The 24,912-nt window shown below is 54.4% G+C and overlaps 1 protein-coding gene across 3 annotated transcripts in view; it reads right to left on the reverse strand.

Annotated features, from left to right (window-relative positions):
• The window catches only part of OTOF (otoferlin), a 94,263-nt gene that overhangs the window by 15,680 nt on the left and 53,671 nt on the right, over positions 1-24,912 (reverse strand). For all 3 annotated transcript variants that reach the window (XM_007108422.4, XM_007108420.4, XM_007108421.4), the window contains 18 exons: positions 24,847-24,901; positions 16,360-16,491; positions 11,157-11,219; positions 10,645-10,729; positions 7,814-7,973; positions 6,757-6,943; positions 6,166-6,352; positions 4,540-4,763; positions 3,969-4,077; positions 3,266-3,452; positions 3,016-3,136; positions 2,355-2,455; positions 2,148-2,238; positions 1,871-1,987; positions 1,440-1,592; positions 922-1,111; positions 716-840; positions 223-357 (listed from right to left, as the gene is read on the reverse strand). In XM_007108422.4, coding sequence (XP_007108484.1) covers positions 223-357; positions 716-840; positions 922-1,111; positions 1,440-1,592; positions 1,871-1,987; positions 2,148-2,238; positions 2,355-2,455; positions 3,016-3,136; positions 3,266-3,452; positions 3,969-4,077; positions 4,540-4,763; positions 6,166-6,352; positions 6,757-6,943; positions 7,814-7,973; positions 10,645-10,729; positions 11,157-11,219; positions 16,360-16,491; positions 24,847-24,901 — 2,422 coding nt within the window. The remainder of the gene's footprint in view (positions 1-222; positions 358-715; positions 841-921; positions 1,112-1,439; positions 1,593-1,870; positions 1,988-2,147; positions 2,239-2,354; positions 2,456-3,015; positions 3,137-3,265; positions 3,453-3,968; positions 4,078-4,539; positions 4,764-6,165; positions 6,353-6,756; positions 6,944-7,813; positions 7,974-10,644; positions 10,730-11,156; positions 11,220-16,359; positions 16,492-24,846; positions 24,902-24,912) is intronic.

Genomic DNA, 24,912 nt, shown 5'->3' on the forward strand with positions numbered 1-24,912 from the left:
GAGGCCCCAGAGGCCCACAGCATCGGGAAGGGGTCAGGCTGCAGTGACGGGGCAGGAGACACCCGGGGTCTCCTGGAGGGACTGGTCAGCAGCCCAGACTCCCAGCTTCCCTGGCAAGCCCCCTGGCCAAGGGGCTCTGGGGGTGGGCTGTGGAGGTGGCCGCTAACGCAGGTGGAGTGCGGGGGAGGAGGCGTGGTCCCTGGTGCCAGGGCCCACCCATACCATGGCGTCCTGGTCGTAGATTTCGATGACAATGATGGGGGGGTCGTCCCGCAACTCATGAGCTTCACCATAGAGCTCCAGGTTGTCGAACACCAGCATCTGGTCCCAGGTGGGGCACAGGGTCTCATTCAGCACCTGCAGCATGGGGGGTGGGTGGCACAGGTAAGTGATGGTGGGTGGGCAACACCAGAAGAGGAGTCACCCCCAGTCGCTGTGGTCTCCAGGGGACGCGGGAGCAGGAGTGCCACGTTCCCTGACTCTTCTGGGAATCTTAAAACGAAGGCTGATATGAGGTCTGATCCTGACCCTCTCTCCCAGCCCCCCGCCAATGTCTTCCCTGTCTTCTGTGTGGCCTGGGCCTGCAGTTATCTGCCAGGCTTCCCTCTAAGGATCTGGGGTACTGGTTGGTCTGTTTCTCCAGATCCCAGAGGCTCACAGGCCCCCTCCAGGGCTCTCAAAGCCAGAGCCACGCCCTCCTCCCCGGGGCCCTCACCTCTGTACACTGACTCTGGTTGATGAAGAAGACACGGGCGAAGGGGTCCGAGAGACCGCTGCTGTCGGCGGCAAAGAGGCTGCGCGCCTGGTACATGTGGGCGCGGAGTTGGAAGGCCTGCTTCTCTGTGGGGGGAGCAGGCTGAGGCTCGGGGAACAGGCCACCCGCCGGTGCCCTCCCGCCCAGGCCCGGGGGTCCTCACTCACTGGTGTAGACCAGGCTGATGGGTGGGAAGGCGTGCAGGCCCGGGCCCTGGGCCACCTTGACCTCCTCGAAGCCGCAGGGCAGGCCGCACAGAAAGTCCTTGCGCTGCTTGCTGAGGCCCAGCCACAGGTAGAGCTCCAGCTTGGCCTGCACCGTCCAGCCGGCCGAGCCGAAGCCCCGCTTCCCTGGCAGCTGGCGGGGGGGGGGCGCAGGGTCAGCTGCCGGAGCTCACGGGGTGAGGAAGGGGCGGGAGGCTGGAGGAGGCTATGGGAAGAGGGTCCCCTGCCCTCCGCAGCCGTCCCGCTGGGCTGTGTGGTGCGGAACACAGTGCAGAGGGGCATGGGCGGGGGGGACCCCCCACCCCTTTCCTATTCTCTCCAGCTCTTCTCTGAGCACCCCGTCAGCTCAGGCCAGCCAGACCCGGGGGTGGGGGTACTGCTCCCTCCAAGGGGAGGTTGACCCCTATGAGAAAGCGCAGACCCCAGCCCCTCCGCCCCCAATCTTGCTCCCCTTCCGGCACCTTGAGGAAGAGCGTCTTGACCTTGGCGCAGTCCTTGCCCAGCTCCTCCTCCACGATGGAGAAGAGCAGGTCCTTGGAGGGCACCCGGGCGTAGGCGATGCGCTTGTGGTTGCTCATCATCCAGATAAAGACGTCGGGGATGCTGTGCTGAGGCTGGGGTGGGGGCGGGGTGGGGGCCCAGTAAGGGAGGGATCCTGCCTCTTGGCCAGGCCTGAACCCACAGAAGAAAGGACCCCGGCGCCGGGTCTTCCTTCTCCTCCCACCCATCCAGCGGGAAGAACACGGGGCAGGGTGAAAGGCTTGGTCCCTCCTGTCCCCCAACGGCTGTCAGAGCAGGAGAGGCCTCCTGGATGGTCTGGCCCAACCCCTCCTGTGCAGCCCCCCTCCCGCCACCTTGGGTCACTCTGGTTTGGGGCTGGCAGGGGGCACACCTCGTCTGCCAGGAAGCGCAGCTTGTGCAGGAAGTTCTGGCACAGCCTCAGCTTGTCCTGCACCGTGTGCCTCTTCACCTGTGCCCGCAGGGTCTTGGCCTGCTGCCCCATGCTCTCCTGCCGGGGTCGGGGTGTAAGTGGGGCTCAGGTCGTGACGCGTGATGGAGGGTCTGGCCCTGGGGGCTGTGACCTCAGAGACAGATGTCCCCCACCTCGGGTTCCCTTTTCACCTCCAGACCCTCCCTCCATCCCCGGTGCGGTCCAGCCGCATCCTCACCAGCTCCCGCATGCAGGACTTGAGGCGCTCCCGGTCCAGCCTGGTGCAGGACCAGTGGCCCTGGTCCTTGTCCGCGAGGGAGAGGAAACGGCTGGGAGGGGGAGAAGCAGGGCTTAGCAGAGCCCACCCGCCAGCAGGAGGCCTGCAGATACCTCCTTCTCTGAAAACCCCCACTTCTGACCCCACACTGGCAGCTCTGCCACTTACTAGCAGCCACGGCTCAGCTCCTCCAGGACGCCCCGCAGTCGACGCTCAGGGTAGGACTTTTCCGTTTTGATCATCTCCTGCACATCATTCAGGCCTTCTTCCTGTGAACCAGGAGTGTGAGCACAGCCCCCCTCAGCCTCCCCAAACGTCTCCCCCATTCATCAGGGGGATGAGGCGCTAGCGCCCTAGGACCTCCCACAAGTGCCATCTCTGGACTGTCTCGCCATCACAAGGAAACCCAAATTTTCCAGGTTCTGTTTTCAGAACCTGAAGGAAGAAGCCACCTCTGGGCCCTGAGTCTGTGGTCCTGGTGGACCCACAGGGGTCGGACAGAACTCAGGGCTAGATGCAGGGGGTGGGGGAGTGCAGGCCAGAGACAGAGGGGTTGGCCAGTCACCTCCAGGGAAACCCGGGGCTGGATGGGCCAGGGTTCCCAGACTCCACTCCGGGCAGCCCTCAGGCTCTCCACCGCTCCTGGGACTGGGGCGGGGAAAGGAACACAGGTTCTCCTGGGGCCATTCTGCAGCTCCTCCCCCAACCCCACGGCATGCTGCCGGGCAGACAGGACTTGTGTGTTGCAGGGGAGCTGTCCAAGCTGGGCGAGGCCCTCTGAAGCACACGCCCTCCGCCTTTCCCCTCCCCGCCGTGGCCTGGCCCTGACCAGCTTGTCTGCGATGTGGTCCATGATGTTGGCATTGTAGAGGCGGCGGCGCTGGTCCGGCCACCAGCTCTTGATGTAGATGCAGGGCTTGCGCTCCAAGTAGGGCAGATGGAAGTAGTTCCTGGGGTGGGAGCAGGTGGGAGGTGGAGGACTGGGTGCCCAGGCAGGCGGTGGTGGGGCGGGGCCAGGCCATGAGAGGATGGGAGGCAGCGGGCAGGGCTCCCAGGACCCTCCGTCCTGGCCGGCTCACCTGTCGGTGATCTGGGGCCGCATGGGTGGGCTGGAGGAGACTGAGGCCAGGTCCCCACCCTCGTCGGCCTCGTCGTCACTCGACTTCTGGATCAGATCCACTTCCTCCTCGTCCCCAGGCTCCTTCTGAGGCCGAGGCCGAGGCCGCTGGGGTCGAGACAGGCCATCGACTTCGTTCCCATAGTTGCCTGGAGGCAGAAGGGGGCACCCGAGGGCCTAGAGTCCTTTTCCCACCAGGCCCCACCCTTCCCTCCAGTCCAGGGGTCTGTGTCAGGGAATGGGGCTGGTGCTCACAGGTCTGTGCCAGCTCAGACACGACAGAACACTCGCCAGAGGAAGGGGCCACGTCCTGCACTCCTGCAGAGGTCTCACTAGGAGCCCTGATGACCGCTGAGCTCGAGGTCCAGCCCAGGACGTGGCCCGTATTCCCACTCTCTCCTCTCCAGTCCCATGAGGGCCTTGCTCCCTTCTGCAGGGAGGGCTTTTTTCCTCCTCGTGTCCCTAACACAGCCTAGCCCTTAGGTGGAGCTGAGGCCGACCCTGTGGGGCCTGTGTTCTCAGGTGCAGTCGCTGTATGTGGTGTGGGTGTCTGAGGACACACGAGGGAAGTGGTCAAAGTTCCCCGCCCCCCCCTCCCCGGGCTGTGGAGCAGGGCCTGGCAGTTACCACCCCGCAGCCCAGAGTCCTGCGAGCCCAGCTCTCACCTATAGTGACCTCAAAGGTGATGGGCTTGTCTCCGTTTTTCCGGTCGATCATTGAGGCCTCCAGGAGGGCTCCAAATAGAAAGAATTCTTCCATTTTCCCCACGCAGCTCTGTGGAGAAGGTGGTTCAAACCCTCCAGAAAGCTTAACGGGGTGGGGGGGTTGGGCCTGGGGCCAGGCCTCCTCCTACGTCTTACAGACAGGCCCTTGGGGCTAATGGTGGGGACATCCTACCCGGCTGCGGAGCTACGAGCCCCGACACTGAAGGCCCAATTCCTTCGGCCCTCCAGCCTGTCCCTGCAGGAAGGGCTGCTATGTCCAGCACAAGGACAGCCATGGCCAGGAACAAGGCAGAGACAAGGCTCCACCTGGGACCCCCGGGGAGAGCACAGGCACAGGCAGTGGAAGGGGACAGAGGCCCTACTGCTTTCCGGGGAGGGAGGCCCCATCCTGGGGTCTGGCCCCCTGAGGCAGGCAGGAGGGACACTGGCCGAGGCCAGGCACAGGCTGCCGTGGTGGGAAGGGGGTTGAGCGGGGGGCTGCGGAGGACAGCACAGCGCCCTGGGGCCTCACCTCGGAGACGGGTGTGGCCTGTTCCACCTGCACCTCTGTGGAGCTGGTGAGCTCAGGGTTGGAAGTGTCCAGGATCTCCACCGCCAGGCCCAGCATGAGGCGGGCGCGGAAAGACACGCCCTCCCCCAGGCCCTCGTTCAGGTCCTGGTGCTCGTCTAGCAGCGTGTAGTTGCGTGTGGAGCCATACATGTTCACCCAGGCGGGGCCCAGCGTGGGCAGGAAGCCTGCGGGCCGGGGGCAGAGGTCGAGGGGCTCACTCGGAGGGAGGGACCTATCTGGGGGGGCTCCTGGCCTGTACCTCCTGGTTGCTGAGCTGAGGACCTCGTGTCTCGCTCGGGGAAATGTCTGAGGCAGCAGAGGGCCTGCGGGCAGCGAGGCTCACAGGGGCTGCAGGGAGAGCGGTGTCTGCTGCGCGGGGCTGGCTGTGGGGTGACCTTGTCACTTGCATGGGGCACTTTTGTGTTTCTGCTTATTCTCTGCGGGAGCCTGAGCTGGCCGTGCCTCTCCACATACACACACGTCCATTTCTGTGGAGCAAAATCATGCCCCCTGCTTCCTGGTGCCTGCTGCAGGACAGATGCCAGCACCTCCCCAGCTCCTCAGCAAGGCCTCTGCCGTCTGTGCAGACGTGTGTGCCGCGAGGGTCTCACCTGCTTCTGCAGACCCCTCCCCTCCTCTCCGAAGGCCCTTACTCTCCGTCTGTGCCTGTTAAACGCTCTTCCTCCACGAAGTACCCCCAATTCCTAGTCCCAACTATTTTTCTCCCGTTAGGATTTGTTATGTCTCGTGTGTAGCACGGATTCAATTCTGCCTTGAGTTTTGTTTGGTTTCTGTTCGGCCTAGTTTATAAAAAACATTATAGCATTTAAAAAACGGAGATATTCTTCCAAAACAGAAAATTCACCACTTTAAAGTATGCATTTCAGTGGTTTTTCGTGCATTCACTATGTTGTGCCACCATCCAGGACATTTCCATCCTCCTCAGAAGAAACCCCATACCTTGCAGCGGTTCTTTCCAGTTCCCCTTCCCCCCAGCTCCTGGCAACCACTCGTCGACTTCCTGTCTCTATGCATTTGCCTATTCCGGACGTTTCATACAAAATGGAATCATACAATCTGTAGCCTTTTGTGTCTTCTGTCTCAGGTTTTGAGCATTTGGTAGCACACCCGTCTCCCTCATCCCCAGGGGAGCACCGTGAAGACCGATGGATCCCTCCTTGTTCTGTATCCCTGGTACTCAGCTCAGTGCTCTGGGCCTACAAGTCTGTAGATAGGTACTATGGCAGCAGTACACGCATATATGTAATACGTATGTATATATACACGTATATAATTACTATTATTTTCATTTTACACATGGGAAAACAGGTATGAAGGTCACACAGCTTGTAACTGTCAGAGCCGGGGTTCAGATCCAGGCAGCCTGGCTCAGGCGGGCCCAGGCACCTCTGTGCAGACGTGAACCATGAGTTTCCGCCCTTCCCCGGGGCTGGGGGCTGTTGGCAATGCCCTGACCACGCCTGGCACCTTTCAGGCAGAGGTGCGCGACGGAGGTGGTGTATGGGGGGGTCTCACTTACGCTACCCCTTTAGCCCCCTGTCCCACCCCCAGTCTCCTGCTGCTGACCTTTGTCTCCTTCGTTGGAAATCTTGCGCAGGTCAATGAAGTGGGTGCCGATGGCCACGTCGTTGACCTTGTCTGAGTCCCGGATCTGTACCTTCATGCGCTTGCAGAGCGGAGGGAACAGGTCTGTAAAGATGACCTGCTCATTCCACAGCGGCTCATAGCTGCTTTTCTGCACCGAAGTCTTGCCCTGGTGGGAGGGAGCGAGGGTTAGGGTTTGTGTACGTGCGTGGGTCTGCGTGTGTGTCTGTGTGTATATGTGTGTGCATGTGCTGTGTGTGTGTGTGTACTTACCTTCTCACCCTTCCCCACCCCAGCCTCTCTCAGTGCCCCCCTCCCCTCAGCTCTTGGTGACCTGGGGGCAGTGAGGAATCCCTAAGGCCCAGCCTGGCCTCACCCCGCAGCCCCTCTGAGCTAGAGCTCCCCTCATCTCTCTCTCTCTCTCCTCACTTCTAGAGGTGACTCACCAAGGTGCTCAAAGGCCAGCCTCGTGGCTTCTGATTTTGCCTCACGTCCGTCCCCAGGACCTCACACCCAACCCCTTGCACCTCTGGTGCCTGTCACCCCAAGCCCCAGCCTCCCGCACCCCAATACCTTCTGGCCGGCAAAGAAGACTTGCACGTAGGGGTCGACCAGGTCCTTGTTCTCACCAATGAACGCCTTCTTCATGTTGGCCATGAGGCTCGTGTTCATGCGGGGCAGGCCCTCTGCTCGGTAAATCTTCACGTAGAACCGGGCCCACTGGCGTTCGGCGGGCACCCCCTCGGGGAGCAGCAAGTTCCTGCCGGCACATACAGCTAGGGCTGTGGTAGCCAGCCCTGGGCACCCCGACTCCTGCCTCAGCATCTACATGCCCCTGGGGGCGGGCGACAGGTGAAGGACGGCGGAGGAGGCCCACACTAGGACTAAAAACACTGGAGTTTAGGGCACCTGCTCTCTTGTGATCCTGGGCAAATCTCCCCATCTCTCTAAGCCTCAGTTGACTCACCTTTAAGATGGGAATAATATGATAGTCCCTCTCAGAAAATGATAAGGCTCAAATAGGTTAAAATATATGAGTACTTTGTAAACTGTAGCGTGGGAGACCACTCTTAATAATATTACCCAGTTTCCTCAGCTGTGTGCCACATCTTTCGTCTCCTACACAGAAACCTCACAACTGGCCCCTGCTCTCTCTCCCTGGCCCATGGAAGGCGTGATTCATTGGATCCTGCACTTTTTCTCACTGAATCCAGATGAGGTCCCAGAATATTTCTCAACAACCACTGTCAGCTGCCTGGAATTGGTACAGAAAATAAAATCTCTTTGCTCTCCTGGGTGTAGCCTCAAGACCCAGCAGCTCTGGGACCCTGCTCTTTTTTTCCAAGTTTCTCACAGTCAGAAGCCTGGATGTCAAATGACTGTCACTCTTGACTGTCCTCTGTGAACCCCTGCCTGCCCTGCCTCAGTCCTTTCTGCCCCATGAGGAGAGTCCCTGGACACCGAGGCTGGCCTGGCCTCAGTCCTTCCAGGGAGAGATGGGCCATCTGGGCATGGGGGTAGGGAGATGGAGGGTGAGATCTCTGGGCCAACTCCACCCTGGGGGCTCCCTTGGTGTTCCCGGAAGGGCTGGGCCGGGTCTCCAGGGGCTGGGGGAGGGTGGGAGCCTCACCCCTCAATGTCATCCTCCTCCGTCTCGTTGGCCTTGTGGGGCGTCTTGATGTTGTCCCCCTTGCCCACCACGGCGACATCACACTTCACGTAGCCCTTCAGCCCTGCGGAGATGTCGTTGGGGTCCGACAGGATGGCCCACTTGTGGTGGAACTGGTGCTCTGCAGTGGCGAGAAGAAGGGGCTGCACCTGCTGGCCTACCCAGGGCGGCACCTGTCCTCGGGGCAGGCCTCGGAGCCCAGGTCATCAGGTCTCGGGGCCCTGGGGCCACAGCTCTGCCTGCCTCTCCACCAGGGAGACAGAGGTCCCCGAGCAAGGGCGGCCGAGGCAAGGCCCCGCCCCTGGTCATGCACCCAGGCGTGTGGCGTGGCTTCAAACAGAGGAGCCTCCTAATTGGTTTCTCTGCCTGCAGCCCTCCTGCCCCCAACCCATGCAGTCAACCACCATGCAGCTGCCAGACAGAGCCCTCAAAGAGGCCCTCCATCTCTCACTCCCCATTTCAAACCCACATGAGGCTCCCCAGTACTTGGGGGAAAGACCACAGACCTCAGCATCCCCTGTGGGGTCTCCTGATACAGCTCTCCCCAGCTCGCAGTGTTCACCCTCCACGGCCCCCCACCCCACCGTGCTCCTGCAAGCAAAGCTGTTTACCCCTCTCTGAATAATTCATATTGCTGTTTCATACCCCCATGTCTTTGTGGCTGCTGTTCTTTGAGCTTGGAATGCCCTTGTCCCTTCTGCCCCCCACCCCAACCCTCCACCTCCCTATTCACACTTCTAATCGTTTGTTCATGTGTCTCCTCTTCCATGCAGCCTTCCCTGACTTCTTCAGAAGAGTTGATCTTGGCCCGTTTCCATATGCACATCTCCTATCTCACTGTCACTGTGATTATCTGTTTATTGTCTGTCTCCAATTTCAGACTGAAAGCCTCCTAGAGACAGGGACTGGTAGTGTCACCCCAATACTCCCAGGGATTAGGACAGTGTGGAGGAAAGGACAGATGTCAGGAGAAGAGCCCACTCTAGGACGGATCTGCCCCTTCAGGTTGACTTTAAAGCTGTTTGCAGGCGTAGCCTGTACGAAGGGGGCACATCTTCTTCCTTGATTTTGTGTGGGCACTGGAATCTCCAGGGACTCAGAAGTTTCCTCTTCCCCTCCCTCCTCTTTCAACTTCTACTATAGTTCAGACCTGTTGCCAGCAAGCCTCTGTCCCCATTTGGTTCTGTGACTTGCGTTCAGGACTGTGTGCAGAAATCGGCCTGTTTGGGGATAGGCCGGGCCAACTGTGTCTCTGGAGAGATGATGCCATTGCAGAGTCCGAAGAGACAGACTGGGATGGTGAGAGCGGAGTAAGCCATGTGTGTGAGGGGTCACTGGAGGCCGTCAGCTGAACTGGCGCATCTCAGGAGGAGGGGGCCCTGTCCTAGGCTGCCCCAGAGCTTCAAGGGTCTTGCCAGAGTGGATGTTTGTGGGATTGGTACATGAACAGATAGATAGCCAGATGGCTGGATGGGGAGTTGCATAGTAGAAGATGGGTGGTAGGGTGCCTGGCTGGCCTAAAAGGTAGATGGATAGAGGGATGGATGGATGGCAGATGGATACATGGATAGAAGGATGGATTAACATCCGGACAGGTGAGTAGGTAGATATGTGGGTAGGTGAAAGAATATATGGGTGGATGGACAGATGTGTGAATGAATAGTTAGATGAACTGGGGAAATTTAGCAAGGAAAGAGAATAAGACTCAGGAGGGACATAAAATTTGTCTTCAGAGTTAAAGGCTATTTGAAGAGGGAATGGATTTTTTCTTTCTGTTCCTTCAGAGCGAGATTGGACTAGATGTTTTTAAGGTCTCTTCAAGCTTGAGTGTTCTATGATTTTGTGATTTTTATGTGTATAATCTTGGGTTTTCAGTTTCGATTTCCTGGTCTGAGTCATAGTTATAATGTGCACCAGCCAAGTGTCTACTAGGTTGAACGTAAGGAATCGCCAGTTTCTTCAACCTAATAGTTTAGTGGCCCCTCTGAGACACAACTTCTTTTAGCCTCATTTATCTCGTCTGTAGAATGGGAAGGAATGCTGATGTCTCCCTCACTGTTTTCTGAGGGTCACATGTGATTGTCTGGGTGAAATTGTATTGTCACTGTCAGAGGGCCTAATGGGGTCCTTACTGCACCCAAGTGGCGGGTTCACTTCAGGGACATGGGTGGGGCCCAGTGCCAGCTCGTCTGCCCGTGGTTCCCAAGCTGGCCGTGTGGTGAGTGTCGTCTGTCAGGCTGAGGCACCTTCTCTGTCTGGTCCGACCCTCACCAGCCCTCTGGGCCACGGCTTGGGGTTCCCTCACTAACCCCACACGGTGTTGGCGTATGGGTTCCCCCAGAGCTCCTGAGCAGATAGCCCACGCGGCTGTTCTCAGGCAGCCTGGGTCCCTGGACGGATGGTCAGCGAAGGTGTTTTCGGGGCACAGTGTCCCTCAGAGACTGCCCCCCGCATTGGGTGTTGAGGACAGCGTGGCTCAGTAGGGACTCTGGAGTCACACGGCCTGACCTCCCTGTAGACCAGCTGGGTGACCGGGGAAGCCCCGCGCTCCTCTGGCGCCCAGGCCCCTCGGTTGTAACAGCGGGCCGTGCTGCTGACTCTGCGGGCCTCCCGTGAGCCCCGCCGACTGGGCGCAGGTGGTCACCGCGACTGCATGCAGGCTGGGCACCCCCTCGCTCTGCACGGCTGAAGACTGTGTGCACTCACGGCCTCACCTGAGCCCAGGGCCCACCGGGGTGGGAGGGACTGCGTGTCCCGGGCTCCCGGAGCTGACCGGCTGTGCAGCTACTCACCCGGCTGGGAGTACACGGTCCCCACGTCCATTTTGAAGGAGCCCACCAGGGTGCCACTGCGCAGCAGGTTCTTGGAGTGAATCACCTTCCGGGCAGAACCACCAGTCGCCAGTCAGGCGGGATGGGGCTGAGGCTTTCCGTGGGGCGGGGAAGGGCTGACTGATGGTGGTGCCATGTCACTCTTTCTGGGGATGTGAGCTTCAGGCGAAGCAGGAGGGCGTCTGGCAGGGCAGGGGCAGCTCCCCGAGGCTTAGTATCAGCCTCTTCTGCCTCGCCTGTGCTTTGCTGGCTGCCAGGTATGCGTGAGCAGGTTGTACACTCTACAGAAGGATCTGGCTAATGGGGTGAGAGGGGCCCACATCCAGCCTGTGCCCCACTTGCCCGGCTGTGTGTCTGGGTGCGGGTCTGCCTTTTTATGGTTGGCCTGCCCAGAGGGGGCGCCCTTTTCAAGTCTGCACAAAGGTGCAGTTTGAGCTAAGAGCCCCGCCTGCCAGGGACTCCTCCCCACTCACCGAGATCTTGATGATCTTGTCGAACATGACCTCAGGAGAGACATGGAAGTCGAAGACGAAGTACTGGAGGGGGGGAAGGACCCAGACTTGCTGTCACTTGGAGGGCAGAGGCTAAATGCCGGACACCTCCCTCCCGACGGTGCCTGTCTGCACCCCGGCCATTTCCCTTGAGCCCCAAAGTTCGGACGAGCAGGAGGGGCAACCACTGGTCCCCCCTGACCCCGGGGAAGCTGGGAGTCGTGTGGTCTTGAGCAACACATCTTCTGAACCTCAGCTTCCTGAGCTGTCAAACGGGGGTAATGATGCCCCACCTTAGAGTCTTGTTATGAGGCTTGATGAGATACGTGTAAGACACCGTAAGATACGCTGTGGTTATATGGGTCCCACAGACATCACCATTAAACCACAATGCTGCCTAGAAGATGCAACCCAAGTTTGGAGGTGTTTAAATGTAAACTAAGCTGAGCCTTAGAATTTAGAACTGATGAACTTAATCTGCTATAAACGTAAGTGCTGTGGGCGCGACCTGTCCTCTCCGGCCGGGAGCTGCCACTCACAGCTGCAGCGCCCACCCACCTGTCCCGGCTTTGGTGTGCAGGCGCTGGGGACGAGGGTGGGGACGGTGACCAGAAGGCCCACTGTTTTGGTGAACTTGTGGGCAGGGAGATGGAAGAAAGGTTGCCGAAGAGCTTGGAGTAAATGAGAATCTGCTCCCGGCTGCTGGAGGCTCACACTAGAGCATTGTGGGTAACAGCGCCAGCTTTCGAGCCACAAAGACCGAGCTTTCACTGTTGCTCCAATCACCTCCCTTCCTGAGCCTCAGTGTACACCTCTGTGACGTGGGGATAAGGAGCCAGGGCCGCCATGTGGAACTGCTCCAGGGCAGCATTCACGGGGTTGCTGGGAGGCGTGGTTCGGAATCCAAATGAGATGACCTGGGTCAAGCATTCAACCCAGGCATGCTCATGGCCACTGCATAATAAATTCCAACTGCTACGAAGCACTATGCCCAGATGATGCTGGTCACGGGGGACTGAAGCTCTGGAGAGGTGGGTGGTACAGGCATCTAGACACGCAGATGGTAACCGATGCCTTGAGGCTGGGGAGATACCCAGGGAGAGAAGGAAGGAGAGTAGGAAAGAAGCAGGCCCAGGACAGGGCTCCAAGAAGCAGCAGCACTTCAGCAGTGGGCACAGGAAGTGATGCCAAGAAAGGCAGTGAGGAGAGGAGCTGGAGAGAGGGGAAGGCAGGAGAGTGGCAGGAGAGGTCCCCAGGGCAGGGGGTGGCGAGAGGATGGAAGGACCGGGGCAGTCAAGGGAGAGGGAGAAATGGTGGATGTTGAACTTAGGGACAGTGAGGTCCTTGATGTCTGGAAAAGGGCAGTTTCAGGAAAGATGGGGGGCAGAAATGAGTGCAGGGATTAAGGTGAGGAAGTGGTGGTCACTAGGAGGTATGTGGGACTGAGGAAAGGCATAGCTGGGTGGATAGATAGATAGATGGATGCATGGATAGGTAGATGGATGGACAGATGGATGCATGGATAGGTAGATGGATGGATAGATGGATGCATGGATAGGTAGATGGATAGATAGATGGATGCATGGATAGGTAGATGGATGGATAGATGGATGCATGGATAGGTAGATGGATGGATAGACGGACGCATGGATAGGTAGATGGATGGATAGACGGATGCATGGATAGGTAGATGGATGGATAGATGGATGCATGGATAGGTAGATGGATGCATGGATAGGTAGATGGATAGATAGATGGATGCACGGATAGGTAGATGGATAGATAGACGGATGCATGGATAGGTAGACGGATGGATAGATAGACGGATGCATGGATAGGTAGATGGATGGATAGACGGATGCATGGATAGGTAGATGGATGGATAGATGGATGCATGGATAGGTAGATGGATGCATGGATAGGTAGATGGATGGATAGATGGATGCATGGATAGGTAGATGGATGCATGGATAGGTAGATGGATAGATAGATGGACGCATGGATAGGTAGCGGATGGATAGATAGATGGATGCATGGATAGGTAGATGGATGGATAGACGGATGCATGGATAGGTAGATGGATGGATAGACGGATGCATGGATAGGTAGATGGATAGATAGACGGACGCATGGATAGGTAGATGGATGGATAGACGGACGCATGGATAGGTAGATGGATGGATAGACGGATGCATGGATAAGTAGATGGATAGATAGAGGATAGGCTTCTAGTTCCTGTCCTTGATCGTAATGATTCTTCATAGTTGTGCTTAAAATACGCTAGAGTGAAATGCCTTATAGACAAAAGAGGGGTCAAAAGAAAAGCAAAGGCAGAGTTGGTGATGTTGAGTGGACGATATAATGGTAGATTCTTTGGGATGTAGAAAGAGAAGGAGGATTCCAGGCCATGGGGAGAGGTGGTTTCAGGCAGCAGGAAGGAAGACGACAGTGTCTGGGACCGGATGCACTGAGAAGAGGTCTCGGCCTGGTCTGTGGGTTGTTGTTTTGGGGACGGGGGTGATGGTTATGAGCCTCCCTTCACAGGAAGACAGGTCCAGAGCCAGGCAGGAGGGTCAAGGCCAGGCCAGGTGCCGCAGAGCTGCGTCAGCCATAGGAGAGCGAGCTAACTAAGCTAGAACTCTGAGCTGTCTGTGGTCATATTCATTGTATTTCCTGAACATATTTCCCTTTTGTAATTACTTAGAAATCTAAGTGATGTTGGTTGTCCTCACCTCCCTCTATTGTGTCTAGTGGAACCAAAGGTAGGTTCCCATCAACTCAGAGAATTAGCGGAAAGCAGCACACCTCTGGGACCAGGGGGATAGTATAAAAAGAAGAGAAGAAAAGAGAAAGAAAATTCTAGATTTGGGGCTGGGAGGAATCATGGGAAGATAGTTTAGAGCACTGGTCCTCAACTGGGGCCGATTTTAACCCCCGGGAGGCATTTGACAATGTCTAGAAACCTTCTTGGTTGCTGCATCTGAGTGGAGGATTGCTATTGGAGGATGGCTTCTATCTAGTGGGTAGAAGCCAGGGATGCTGCTCAGTATCCTACAATGCACAGGACAGTCCCTACAACAAAGAGTTACCTGCTCCAAAGTAGGCACGGTGCTGAGTTTGAGAAACTCTGGCTTAGAGGAGACAGAAATTGAATAAATGTGAGTTACTTGGGTTTGTGAAAAAGAACAAAAATATGATCAGGTGTAAATTTAAGATGATCCAAAGATGAGTGGAATAAATAGTTTTGGCGGATATAAATGTAGAGTTTGGAAAATGGAACTAGGAAGTGGGCTGTTTGCACCCGCTCTGTGGCCAGGCTTGAGCTTGGTGCAGAGCAGATGCCCAGCGGACGTCTATTTCTTCGTTTGGGTAAGTATCCATTCAGCAAAGTGTTACCAAAGCCCTCTAGGTACATGGCAGGCCCTGGGCTGGGTTACAGCGATGCAGGAGACTGGGAGCCTCCCGGGTTAGACGTGAAGAACCAACTGCGACTTGGGGATGTTATTGTCAGAGAGAGAGGAAGGCCCTGACCTCTGACCTAGAGAGTGCAGGGAAGGCTACTCAGTGCAAGGACATTTGAGCTGGGCTCTTCAGGGTGAGTAGGAGTTTGCTGAGGAGCCACAGAGTGGGGAGAACAGCTCTGTTTCCTTGGGAAGGAGGAAACCATTTGAATGAAACATGAGGCATGTGGGCCTGCTGCAAGGTGAGCCCTTCCCTCAGGCAAACATGGCTTCACCACTATCAGATAACTGTGGAAGGCCATGGGGGCCCTGTCTCCACATCTGTTAGGGAAAAACAGACGTTATCTAGGCCGGAGGCTTTTCCAGTCAGGGAAGTGTCCTGACATAAGGTCAGAGGTGTCGAGCCTGAATTTCCTGACTCCTGGGAAGGTTGCCGCATGGGGCTGAGGGGGGTCCTGAACAGCAGTGTCCCAGCCCTGTGACCCTGCAGGAAACCAGCTGTGAGAGTGGGGTCCATTTGTGGTCATTGAGGAGACCTCGGCCAGGCTCTGGCTTTAGCCTGGGTCCCTGTGAAAGGCAGAGGTGTGCCTGGGTTTTCCTCCTGAAGGCCCACGACTGGGGCCGCCCGCAGTTTCCCAAGCGATGCCCTCCCCCAAGCAGCAGACGGCACCCTCAGCCCTCACCACCCCCAGGACGGACACCAAAACACAGGATGCAGGTGCCTCGTTTGGCCGGGGTGCCCAGCTGACTTCTGGCTTAGTCTGATGTGTGCTCAGGCACCTGATTGAGACGATTGAGATGGGTCCCTCCCTGGAGCCCAGAGTCACGATGCTGTGTCTGGGGTGGCCATCCAAGGTGGCAGACAGAGCGCTGGGCAGAGGCAGGGCAGTGTGGGCCCTGCTCTGTCTACAGTACTCTCTGTGACCTTGGCCCTTTTCATATTGTGGCCTCAGTATCCTCCTCTGTAAGATGGAGAGATTGAACTAGAAGGCCTCTGAGGTCCTTTAACCTCGATGTGGCCTCAAACAGCTGCAACGAACAGCAGTGGGTACTGGGCCTTTTACCCCTCACTCCCCAAGCATCACGGCCAGTGGTCTGGAAGGACCCCGAAGAGGTTCAGGTGCCCATGACGGCAGCTGAGCAGAGAGCGTGCGCACACAGAGCCCGACTCTGGCACGTAGCACCCGGGCCAGGTCTTTCTCCAGGAGCTTCTATGGCCCTTGTGTAAGATGGGACTGATGGTGACAACTTCTGACAGTGTGAGAGTCAGAAGAGATGACTGCACCAAAAACGTTTACAAGAGTGCCCGGCACGCAGCAAGGGCTCATTAATGGTGCCGGTGCCACCACGGGCTGGGGCTGGGAGGAGGTGGCCCTGCCCCGGGGCTCTGGCCTGGGAAACATCTGGCACCAGGCCTCAGGGGGTGCGAGGTTCACTCACAGGCACTGCTGGGAGCAGCACGGGAGGACCTGGGGTGCTATTCCTTTCACAGGGTGGCCCCCGGCCAGACCTGTGTCTGGCTGGGATCTGGATTGGGGGTTCAGAGGGGGCAGCAGCGCACGTCAACAGGCTGCGGGTTGAAACGGGCGGGCCAAGGCCACGCCGGCTGGTAGCCCTTTGTGTCCCTTGACTCCCAGCTTCTCCTGTTGGGCCCCATGGGGCCGGGGCCCAGCCTCTGCCACGGTTCGGAGGCCCCTTCCCCACCTGGGGCCCCGGGCGCTGACCTCGTTGTAGTAGGGGCAGTTAGTGGACTCCTTCATGGAGGTGTACTTCTTGTCGTCGCCCACCTCCACGCACACCACGGGGTCCACGTTCAAGCCCACCAGCTGCCGAGCCTCGATCACCGTGATGCTGACCTGCGGGCGGGCAAGAGGGCGAACGAGAAGGAAAGCGGGTGAGGTTGGATCTGGTCCTGCAGGAGTCGGGGCCTGGGCAGCGGGCTGGAAGGTGCCGGGAGCCAGCACCGGATTTGGGTGCCAGTCTGCCTGCCGTACATCCGCTGGTGATCCTGGGCTCTTGCCCCTACCAAGCCTCACTGTCCTCATTTATAAAGAAGGGGCGTGGCTAGATCACCTCCAAGTAGGTGTGCAGCAGAATTACCAGGTGGGAGGGGAAGGATGGTGGGTGAAGACCCTGAGGCCCCTGGCCACACTCCAGACCAACCTAGTCCAGTCTTGGGGGAGGGGTGGAAGGAGTGGCGTCCAGCATCCATATTTTTAAAGCTCCCGGGTGATTCCACGTGCTTCAAGTTCTCCCCGGCATCCATGGCTCTGCCTCACCGAGGGCTGCAAACCTACCTCCCAGGTATTGTGTACTCCGGGATTAAGCTTTCTAAGTCTCCGTTAACATGCATTCAATTTTCTGCTCCAGCATTTCTCATTTTAAGCCTGCAGGCCTCTGGCATCTTTTTTATTTCTGGAATTTGGCCCCCTTCCTACATTCCTGGCTCCCCTTCTTTTGTTTAATTTCTCTGAATGCCCAGTGAGGCTTTGGTGCCTACCTGAACACACCTTTTTTGCCTTGATACTTGTATGTTGTGTGCATTCTGTATCTTTTTCAGTGGCGTCCACCTCTCTGGAATCTTATTTCTATACTGGGAAGCCCTTTTTCAGTTGTTCATCCATTCAACAGATACTTGCATATACATATATATATATATATATATATATATAGAGAGAGAGAGAGAGAGAGAGAGAGCGAGCGAGCGAGGGAGGTAGAGACGTGCGTGTGTGTGTGTTCGTGTATGTGCTTGTGCACGTACTCTTCCCGAACTCTCATTGTAAGCCATCAGCTCTTGCTTTAGATCTGGAGGTGTCAGTGGCCATGGGTGGGCCATGATAAATAGGAAGAGGCACAGACTCGGGGTTGCTGGAATGGCATGGAGACTCAGTTTTCTCAGCTATGAGTGGAAGACACTACCTATCTATAAGTTTGTGTGAGGGTTGAATGAGATAATGTGCATCCAAGTGCTTCATAAACAGTAGACAGGTCTAGGCAATGTGAGCTCTTGTTATAAATGGCTTCTCAAATAGAATTTACTTTCAGTTAAGTGGCTGGTGTCCCAAACAGATAGGGTCGTGTGTGATGCTTAATATTGTTTCATTTAAGTCTCTCGAACTTGCATTTTAACAAAATAGCTTATGTTGAGCTAGCATTAGCATTTGCCTCAGCACTCTTCTAATGAAACTGTATGAGTTGCTTTTTACGATTCTCATCTTGGAGAGTTGGTGTTTTAATTGCTGTGCTTTGATGCAACTACTAAATATGATTTTACTCAAGAGAATCATTCTCCCTTTTCATGAGAAAGAATAGCCATGAAAATTATCATCTACTGCGTCCATCAGATATTTATATATCTTATAAATATCCGGAAAGCCAAGAAAAATCCACACAACAAAACTAGCGATGTTAAAAAAATAAAAACCCTGATGACAATGAGAACGTTCCCAAGCAAGTATATAGAACTGGAAACTGAACATTTACTAATTGAAGTAATACTTGAACTATGAAAACAAGCATTTCTATGTGGAATGAGGTTCCAAAGGGAATGGAGCTGAGAATCTGGAGCTCTGAAGGAGTTCAATAATCATTGTTTCTTCAGGGAGCTAAAAGGGAAATAGAGCCAGCTCTGAGAAGTTTACTGTGAAGAGAGTAAACAGACACTAGAAGTCCTTCCAGAACATTCTTTGTGCAGTAGTTTATAGAGTTTTAAGCTCTATGAAATTTTATACCAAAGATTTTTTTAAGAGCTCATTTTTTTCCCAAAACTAACCCATCTCTTTTCCTCCATTAAAAAAAAGAAAAGATTTTCTGTAACTCAAGACTGGGAAGTAGACAAACACAGTTTTGGTATAATAAGGTAGTAAAGATATGCCATCGGGAGATTAACTTTTGCAGTGTGAGAGGTTGGCTGGTTTTGATGTTTTTCACCCAGGGACTCAGCTGTAATGATAGCCTTTTTGCCCCCTGCTCCTTTTCAGGACCCAGAGTTTCTACCTTCCTCCACTGAGCAGAGCCAGTAATGGTGGACGACCCTAGCTGGAAGCTCTGACGCCAGGCGGGAAGCAGGTAGGGAGGGGAGGGCACAGGGCTGAAGGGAGAAAAGGGTGGGGCAGGGGGAGGAGGCTCCAGTGCGTGCTATTTGCAGGCTGAAGGGTGGCCTGAGGGGTACCCTGAGAGTGCACAAAGGAGGTCGCGGCCTGGCGTTGGTGGGGGAGGAGAATGCCAGCCCTGCTCTCCCACCCCCACCCCGGGTGCTCTACGGAGGGGAATGTATCATTGGGACTTGAAATTAAAAAAACAAAACATTAAACTCTGAAGAAGGGGATTTCAGTCATCAGCAGAGAACTCACTCCATCTTTCCATGATGGAAGAGGGGGAGGCAAATAGAGCCACTAAGGGACCAACTGACCAGCTGACCAGGGAAACTCTTTCGGTGACTGACTATTCCATCCTCTCCTTCCAAGATAAGGGACATAATCCCCAGGTGACTTCATGAAACTCATCGCAAGGAACACTGCTGAGTGTAAATCTATACCTCTGTCCTGGGAGAACCCAAGGGTCATGGTGCTTTGTGACCTGCTTCTGAGGGATCTGATCGGGCTGCAAGAACATCGCTGGGAGCTGGAGATGAGAGGTGGTGGACCCTTTAGTACTGCTCTTCTGAAACATCCTTTACGTTCCCTCGTCTCCAGGTGACAGAGATGTGACATGAGCAGTTGTGCATTTTGAGAAGATCACTCCAGTGGTGACGTAGAGCATGGAGTGGAGGGGGCAATATGAGAGCAGGGAGATCAGATAGGAAGTGGCTGCCATATTGCACTTGAGCTGGATAAATGATGTGGAGGTGAAAACTGGAGAGATGTTTGGAGGTGAAAATGTATATGGTCCTGGTGGCAGGAAGAGAGGGTAGAGAAGAGACTCAAGACTCTGTGACCCGCCAAGAACATCCCTGCCAAGTGCCAGGCACCAAGCTTTGCCCACTCTGATGGGGAAACTGCATATTCACAGGGAGGAAGCTGCAGCTTCTTGCTTTTGAGATGCCAATAATCGGGAAAGGGTTTTCGCATTACATGCATTCTAAACAGAAGAAACAAAGGGCCCGAGTACACCATGGTCTTTTCACCTTGGGACCTCCTTTCAGTGCTACCCAATCTTTAGGATGGTTCTGAGCCCTGAGGATCCTTCCTGAATCTGAGTTCAGCTAAGTGTCTCTGGCTGAGGTCTTTCTAACTCAGCAAAGCCAAGTTCTCCAAGAGAGTGAAGTCCTTCTGATAGGTTTTCTTGCTTTATACATTGCACTTATTGAAAGCAAGAATAATTCCACATTTGCCTCCTCACAGCTCTCTCTCCAAGTGTGTTAACACTTACAGTTGAGATGTGAATCAGCCTGTCAGGGAATACTGTGTTACCAGGTCCAATACAACTGTTTTGTTCAGTTCAGAATGTTTACAAAGTCTTTGGAGGCTGACTGTCTGGTCCACTTAATAAAAGTCTCTGTTAGGAAGTGGTTTGAAAGAGCTTTTGAAAACATGCAATACGTAGTAAGCTAAAGATGAACAGGGACCAGAGGGAGAGACTGTTCAAAAGGCTTAATTAGAGAGAAATTAGTTGCTCTGACTATGGGGTAGGACACCCTCAAGTTTGAGCCCTGTTTCTAGCTTTGAATAACTGTGTGACCTGAGGCAAGCTCCTTACCCACCCTGGGCCTCAGTTTCTCGCCTGTGAAATACAGTAATACCTATATTTGGGTGGTTGTTAAGATTACATTAACTTAAACGGAAAACATACCTATCTAGCCTAGTGCCTGGCACATAGTAAACCTTCAAAAAAATAACAGTTACATTAGCAGCAACAACAACGATGGCACCATTTTCTATGTGCCTTTACATGGTGGGCTCGTGACACTGTAGATTGAATGGTATCTGACTATGGGGTCTTTGTTCTTTGGAAGTTTTGCTCTTCTCAGAACACAGAGGAGCAAAGCCCTGAGCCGAGCGTCCTGGAAAAGCCCTCAGAAGTGTTAGGACACTCTGTGCTTGGGTTTTGGCAGAGAGGTGAGGAGGTGACATTTCCAAACCTCCAAGGAGCCCAGTGGTGTGAGGTTGTCTGAATCCACAGGGGCAGGTCCGCTTGACACTGCCTGGGGCTATTTTTCAAGCCCCTGGGAGGATGGTCACCGACTGGATGAAAACAAACCGAAGCAAGGATTCAGAGAGACAAGGTGCATCCTTGAGGAAATATGACCAGATGTACCTGATACAAAGAAAGCTGGTGTCAAGACCTCAGTATTATCACCTGAGTGAGGTGAGGTGGGCTGTCCTTAAAGAAGGGAGCATGGGGCCTTGGAAATGGGCATCAAAGATAAAGCCCTAACCCGGGAGAAGGGTTTGCTCTGATTCTGGGGCCTGGCGCTGGACCTAGGCAGGAAGTGCAGTGGCAGTCAGGTGAGGTCTCCTGAAGGCTCTGCCCTCCCGACCAGCCAGCACACTCACTCAATCCTAGGAACGCCCAGCAGTCTTTTCACCTACAACTGGGTCTTGATAGCTCCTAATGAAGGGTCCAGAGGAATTCGTGGTCCTTGGGCCCTTCTTGTTTGCAGTTTATAAATAAGTACTAGGTACTTCCGGCTTGTACATTAGCCTATCGTGAGTTATGTTAGTGTAACTCAGTCTCTCAGGCTCCGATCAACTCTTGGAAAAGAGACAAAATTGAGGGTGTGGCCCTGCAACGCTGAGGATGAGGCCCCAGGCTGGGAGGGCTGCACTGGGTCCTGCTGTTCACGTGGCCCTCTCCCCACAGTTTCCAGCCATGCTCATGCCCCATCCTGCCTGCACTGTGGCCACATTAGCAATCTTATAGCTGCAAATCTCTCCCTGTCTCAGCCATTTGGTCTCCAGTTTTAGAAACATACAAATAAAAAAATTAAGTGTTAATTTCAGAAAATACAGAGAAGCAAAAAGAAGAAAAAAACACCCACATTCTCAGCATCTATAGATAGCCAGGATTGATATTACTTCCAGCATCAAAATAATACAAAGCAACAATTTTTTAAAAACACACCAAAATATCTATCTTTCTTCAGAGACACTTATTAAAAAAATTTTTTTTTGGATGCTCTTTGGTCTTTTTATGGTTTTTCCAGGTCCCTCTCACTTTATAAAGACCGAAAAACAAATACCGTATGCTAACACATATATATGGAACCTAAGAAAAAAAAAATGTCATGAAGAGACTAGGGGTAGGATGGGAATAAAACACAGACCTACTAGAGAATGGACTTGAGGATATGGGGAGGGGCAAGGGTAAGCTGTGACAAAGTGAGAGAGTGGCATGGACATGTATACACTCCCAAATGTAAAATAGATAGCTAGTGGGAAGCAGCCGCATAGCACAGGGAGATCAGCTCGGTGCTTTGTGACCACCTAGAGGGGTGGGAGGGAGGGAGACGCGAGAGGGAAGAGATATGGGAACATATGTATATGTATAACTGATTCACTTTGTTGTAAAGCAGAAACTAACATAGCATTGTAAAGCAGTTGTACTCCAATAAAGATGTTAAAAAAAAAAAAAAAAAGACCGTTACAAAATCCTAGGAGGGCTTTGACCAGCATAAGCAGAGTTCTCAAGTTGCTCTTTGGGTCTGTACTTCTCTACTTATGACACTGCTGTGAGTGCTTTCCAGGAACAAGCTTACTTTGGTAACATATATTCAGCTTGTGGTTCTCTATGACCTTCAGATCCATGCCTTCACAGAGTCTATAACGCACACCTGGCCAGAACCCCGTACTAGACAGAGTCGGAAAGGCATGAGGCCTCTAGCTGCCCCACCTACCTGGTAATCCATGGGCCGCCCGGCACTTGGCTCCATCTTAATGTCTGGCTTGGATCTGAGGAGGAGAATGGACTGTCAGGCTGGGTGTAAGGGGACTGCTTGCAGGGGAGGAGGGCACTGGCAGTGGTTAGACCTTAGAGAAGGGCAGAATCATGATCTTCAAACACTCCAGGGATGCCAAACAGAAAGGGGATCAGTTGTTCTCAGAGGCTCCAATACAGAGGACTAGCCAATGGCAGAAGTGATAGGTAGACAGACATTAGGTCAACAGGTTCAAGTGTGGGCTGGGCAGCTCCGTGATTTCCCTTTGCCCGGAGGTGTTGAATGACCTGGGAACAGGCTCCTGCCTTTGCAGGGGGAGAGGTGAGGGAGACATCCAGGAAAAGAAGAAAGGGGCAGGGTTAGGAAGGAGCTGTCCATGGGCCCTGATTCTTCCCCACCCAAATTCCAAACATAACAAGCTGGGTCCTGCCTGACCTGGTGAAGGCACCTGGGGCTGTGGGGTTCCTGCCCACTCACCGCTTGTTGGAGACGTTGGTGGTGAGAGCTGTGACGGAAGCTAGTGACACGGAGTCAGGATCCAGCCCGTCCCTCAGCCGAAAGGCCAAGCGGTCAAGGTCCTCCATCTCCAGTACTGCCGGTTCATCTGGGGAAGAGGGAGGGCCAGTTAGGTGGGCTGGATGGTGGGATAGTGACTGTATTTCCCTTTTTGCTTTGCCATCCAGGAAGCTGAGTCAAATTCCAGGTTTACTTGGTAGCCATCTGCTTAGAATGTTATGGTCTGCATATCTGCGGTGTTCCTGGCCTAATCGTGATCTCTGATTTTAAATGAAATTGCACCTGGTCTTGCTTTTTAATTTTAATTGAATGTAACTCACTTATGCAAGCACTGAATATCCTTCGTGGAAGAAGGTCAGGAATAAAATAATACATACTTATGTACCTCCTGTACCAGTAGCTACCATTTACAGAGTGGCTATTATGTGCCAGGCACAATGCCAGGCACGTTATACATATGTCTTTAGTCCTCATAATCCTCATAGTCCCAGCCTGGAAAGACAGGCACTATTCTCATGTAACCAGATGAAGAAACTGAGGCTTAGGAAGGAACTTATCCATGTAAATCAGCTGATGGAATTCAGAACCTAACTCTGTACTGATGCGTATTAATCCAATGAGATGAAGGAATGACGATTCGGAGAAGCCACCCAAGGATGGTGGGTTTGAGTCTCAGCCGGCAGCTCTACCCTCTCCAATCTAGGAAGGCAAAAGGCACAGCTGGAATTCACACGGAGGCAAAAGCCAAAGAGAGAGATTCTGGGGCCAGTGGGCCACACAGAGGATTCTGGGGAGGGAAGCCAAGAGCCCTGAGGATGGGTGTGTGATCTACAGACCTGGGTTAGAAAGCTACACACAGCTCCCCTAATACACTCCATTTCTCCCCTGTATTCCAACTGTACTCCCTGCCTCCTCTTAAATAGCTGTCTTGCACCCTCCCCAGCCTGCTGCTCCGGTGGCACCAGTGCCACAGGCCACTCCAGTCTTCCAGGACCCACCCTGCCTGTCTCCCCCAGGGCCGTCCCTGCAGCCTCGTGAGAGGTCACGGGGAAAAGGCAGGAGAGCGATTCCTGCCACAGAGCAAGCATTCTCAGGACTCTGATTTCCCCCCCAGAAATAGGGAATTGGCCAAATAACTTTCTTTTTTCTTTTTTTTTTTTTGTTATTCCCTCCTCTAATTAAAAATCTCTAGGCTTCTGTGTGCTCTGCTGCTCAGTTCTAGACCGGAGGAAGTGCGCTACCCACCTTCAGCCCTCGGGGCGCCCCCTTCCGGAGGACCACTCTCAGGACCCGGCTTCTCCACCAGCCAATGAGAGGCCAGGCCCCTCCCAGGTGGATCCGCCGGCCAATAGCAGGAGAGCCCGTTGGGGCGCTGCCCGCGGAGAGGAGGGGTTTGGTCACCCGAGGAGAGAGAGGGGCCGTCTGGACCATGGGCAGGGGCACGCGTCCATACCTTGTCTTTGGGGTTCCTCTTTGTGAGGCCGGTTCTTGCCGAGCTTCATGGCGGAAAACACGCTCTTCCCGGCTACTCCAATAAAAATTTTAAAAAAAAAAAAAAAAAGACCGTTACAAAATCCTAGGAGGGCTTTGACCAGCATAAGCAGAGTTCTCAAGTTGCTCTTTGGGTCTGTACTTCTCTACTTATGACACTGCTGTGAGTGCTTTCCAGGAACAAGCTTACTTTGGTAACATATATTCAGCTTGTGGTTCTCTATGACCTTCAGATCCATGCCTTCACAGAGTCTATAACGCACACCTGGCCAGAACCCCGTACTAGACAGAGTCGGAAAGGCATGAGGCCTCTAGCTGCCCCACCTACCTGGTAATCCATGGGCCGCCCGGCACTTGGCTCCATCTTAATGTCTGGCTTGGATCTGAGGAGGAG

Source organism: Physeter macrocephalus, chromosome 12, assembly GCF_002837175.3.
Source record: "Physeter macrocephalus isolate SW-GA chromosome 12, ASM283717v5, whole genome shotgun sequence".
In the NCBI taxonomy this organism is placed as follows: domain Eukaryota; kingdom Metazoa; phylum Chordata; class Mammalia; order Artiodactyla; family Physeteridae; genus Physeter; species Physeter macrocephalus.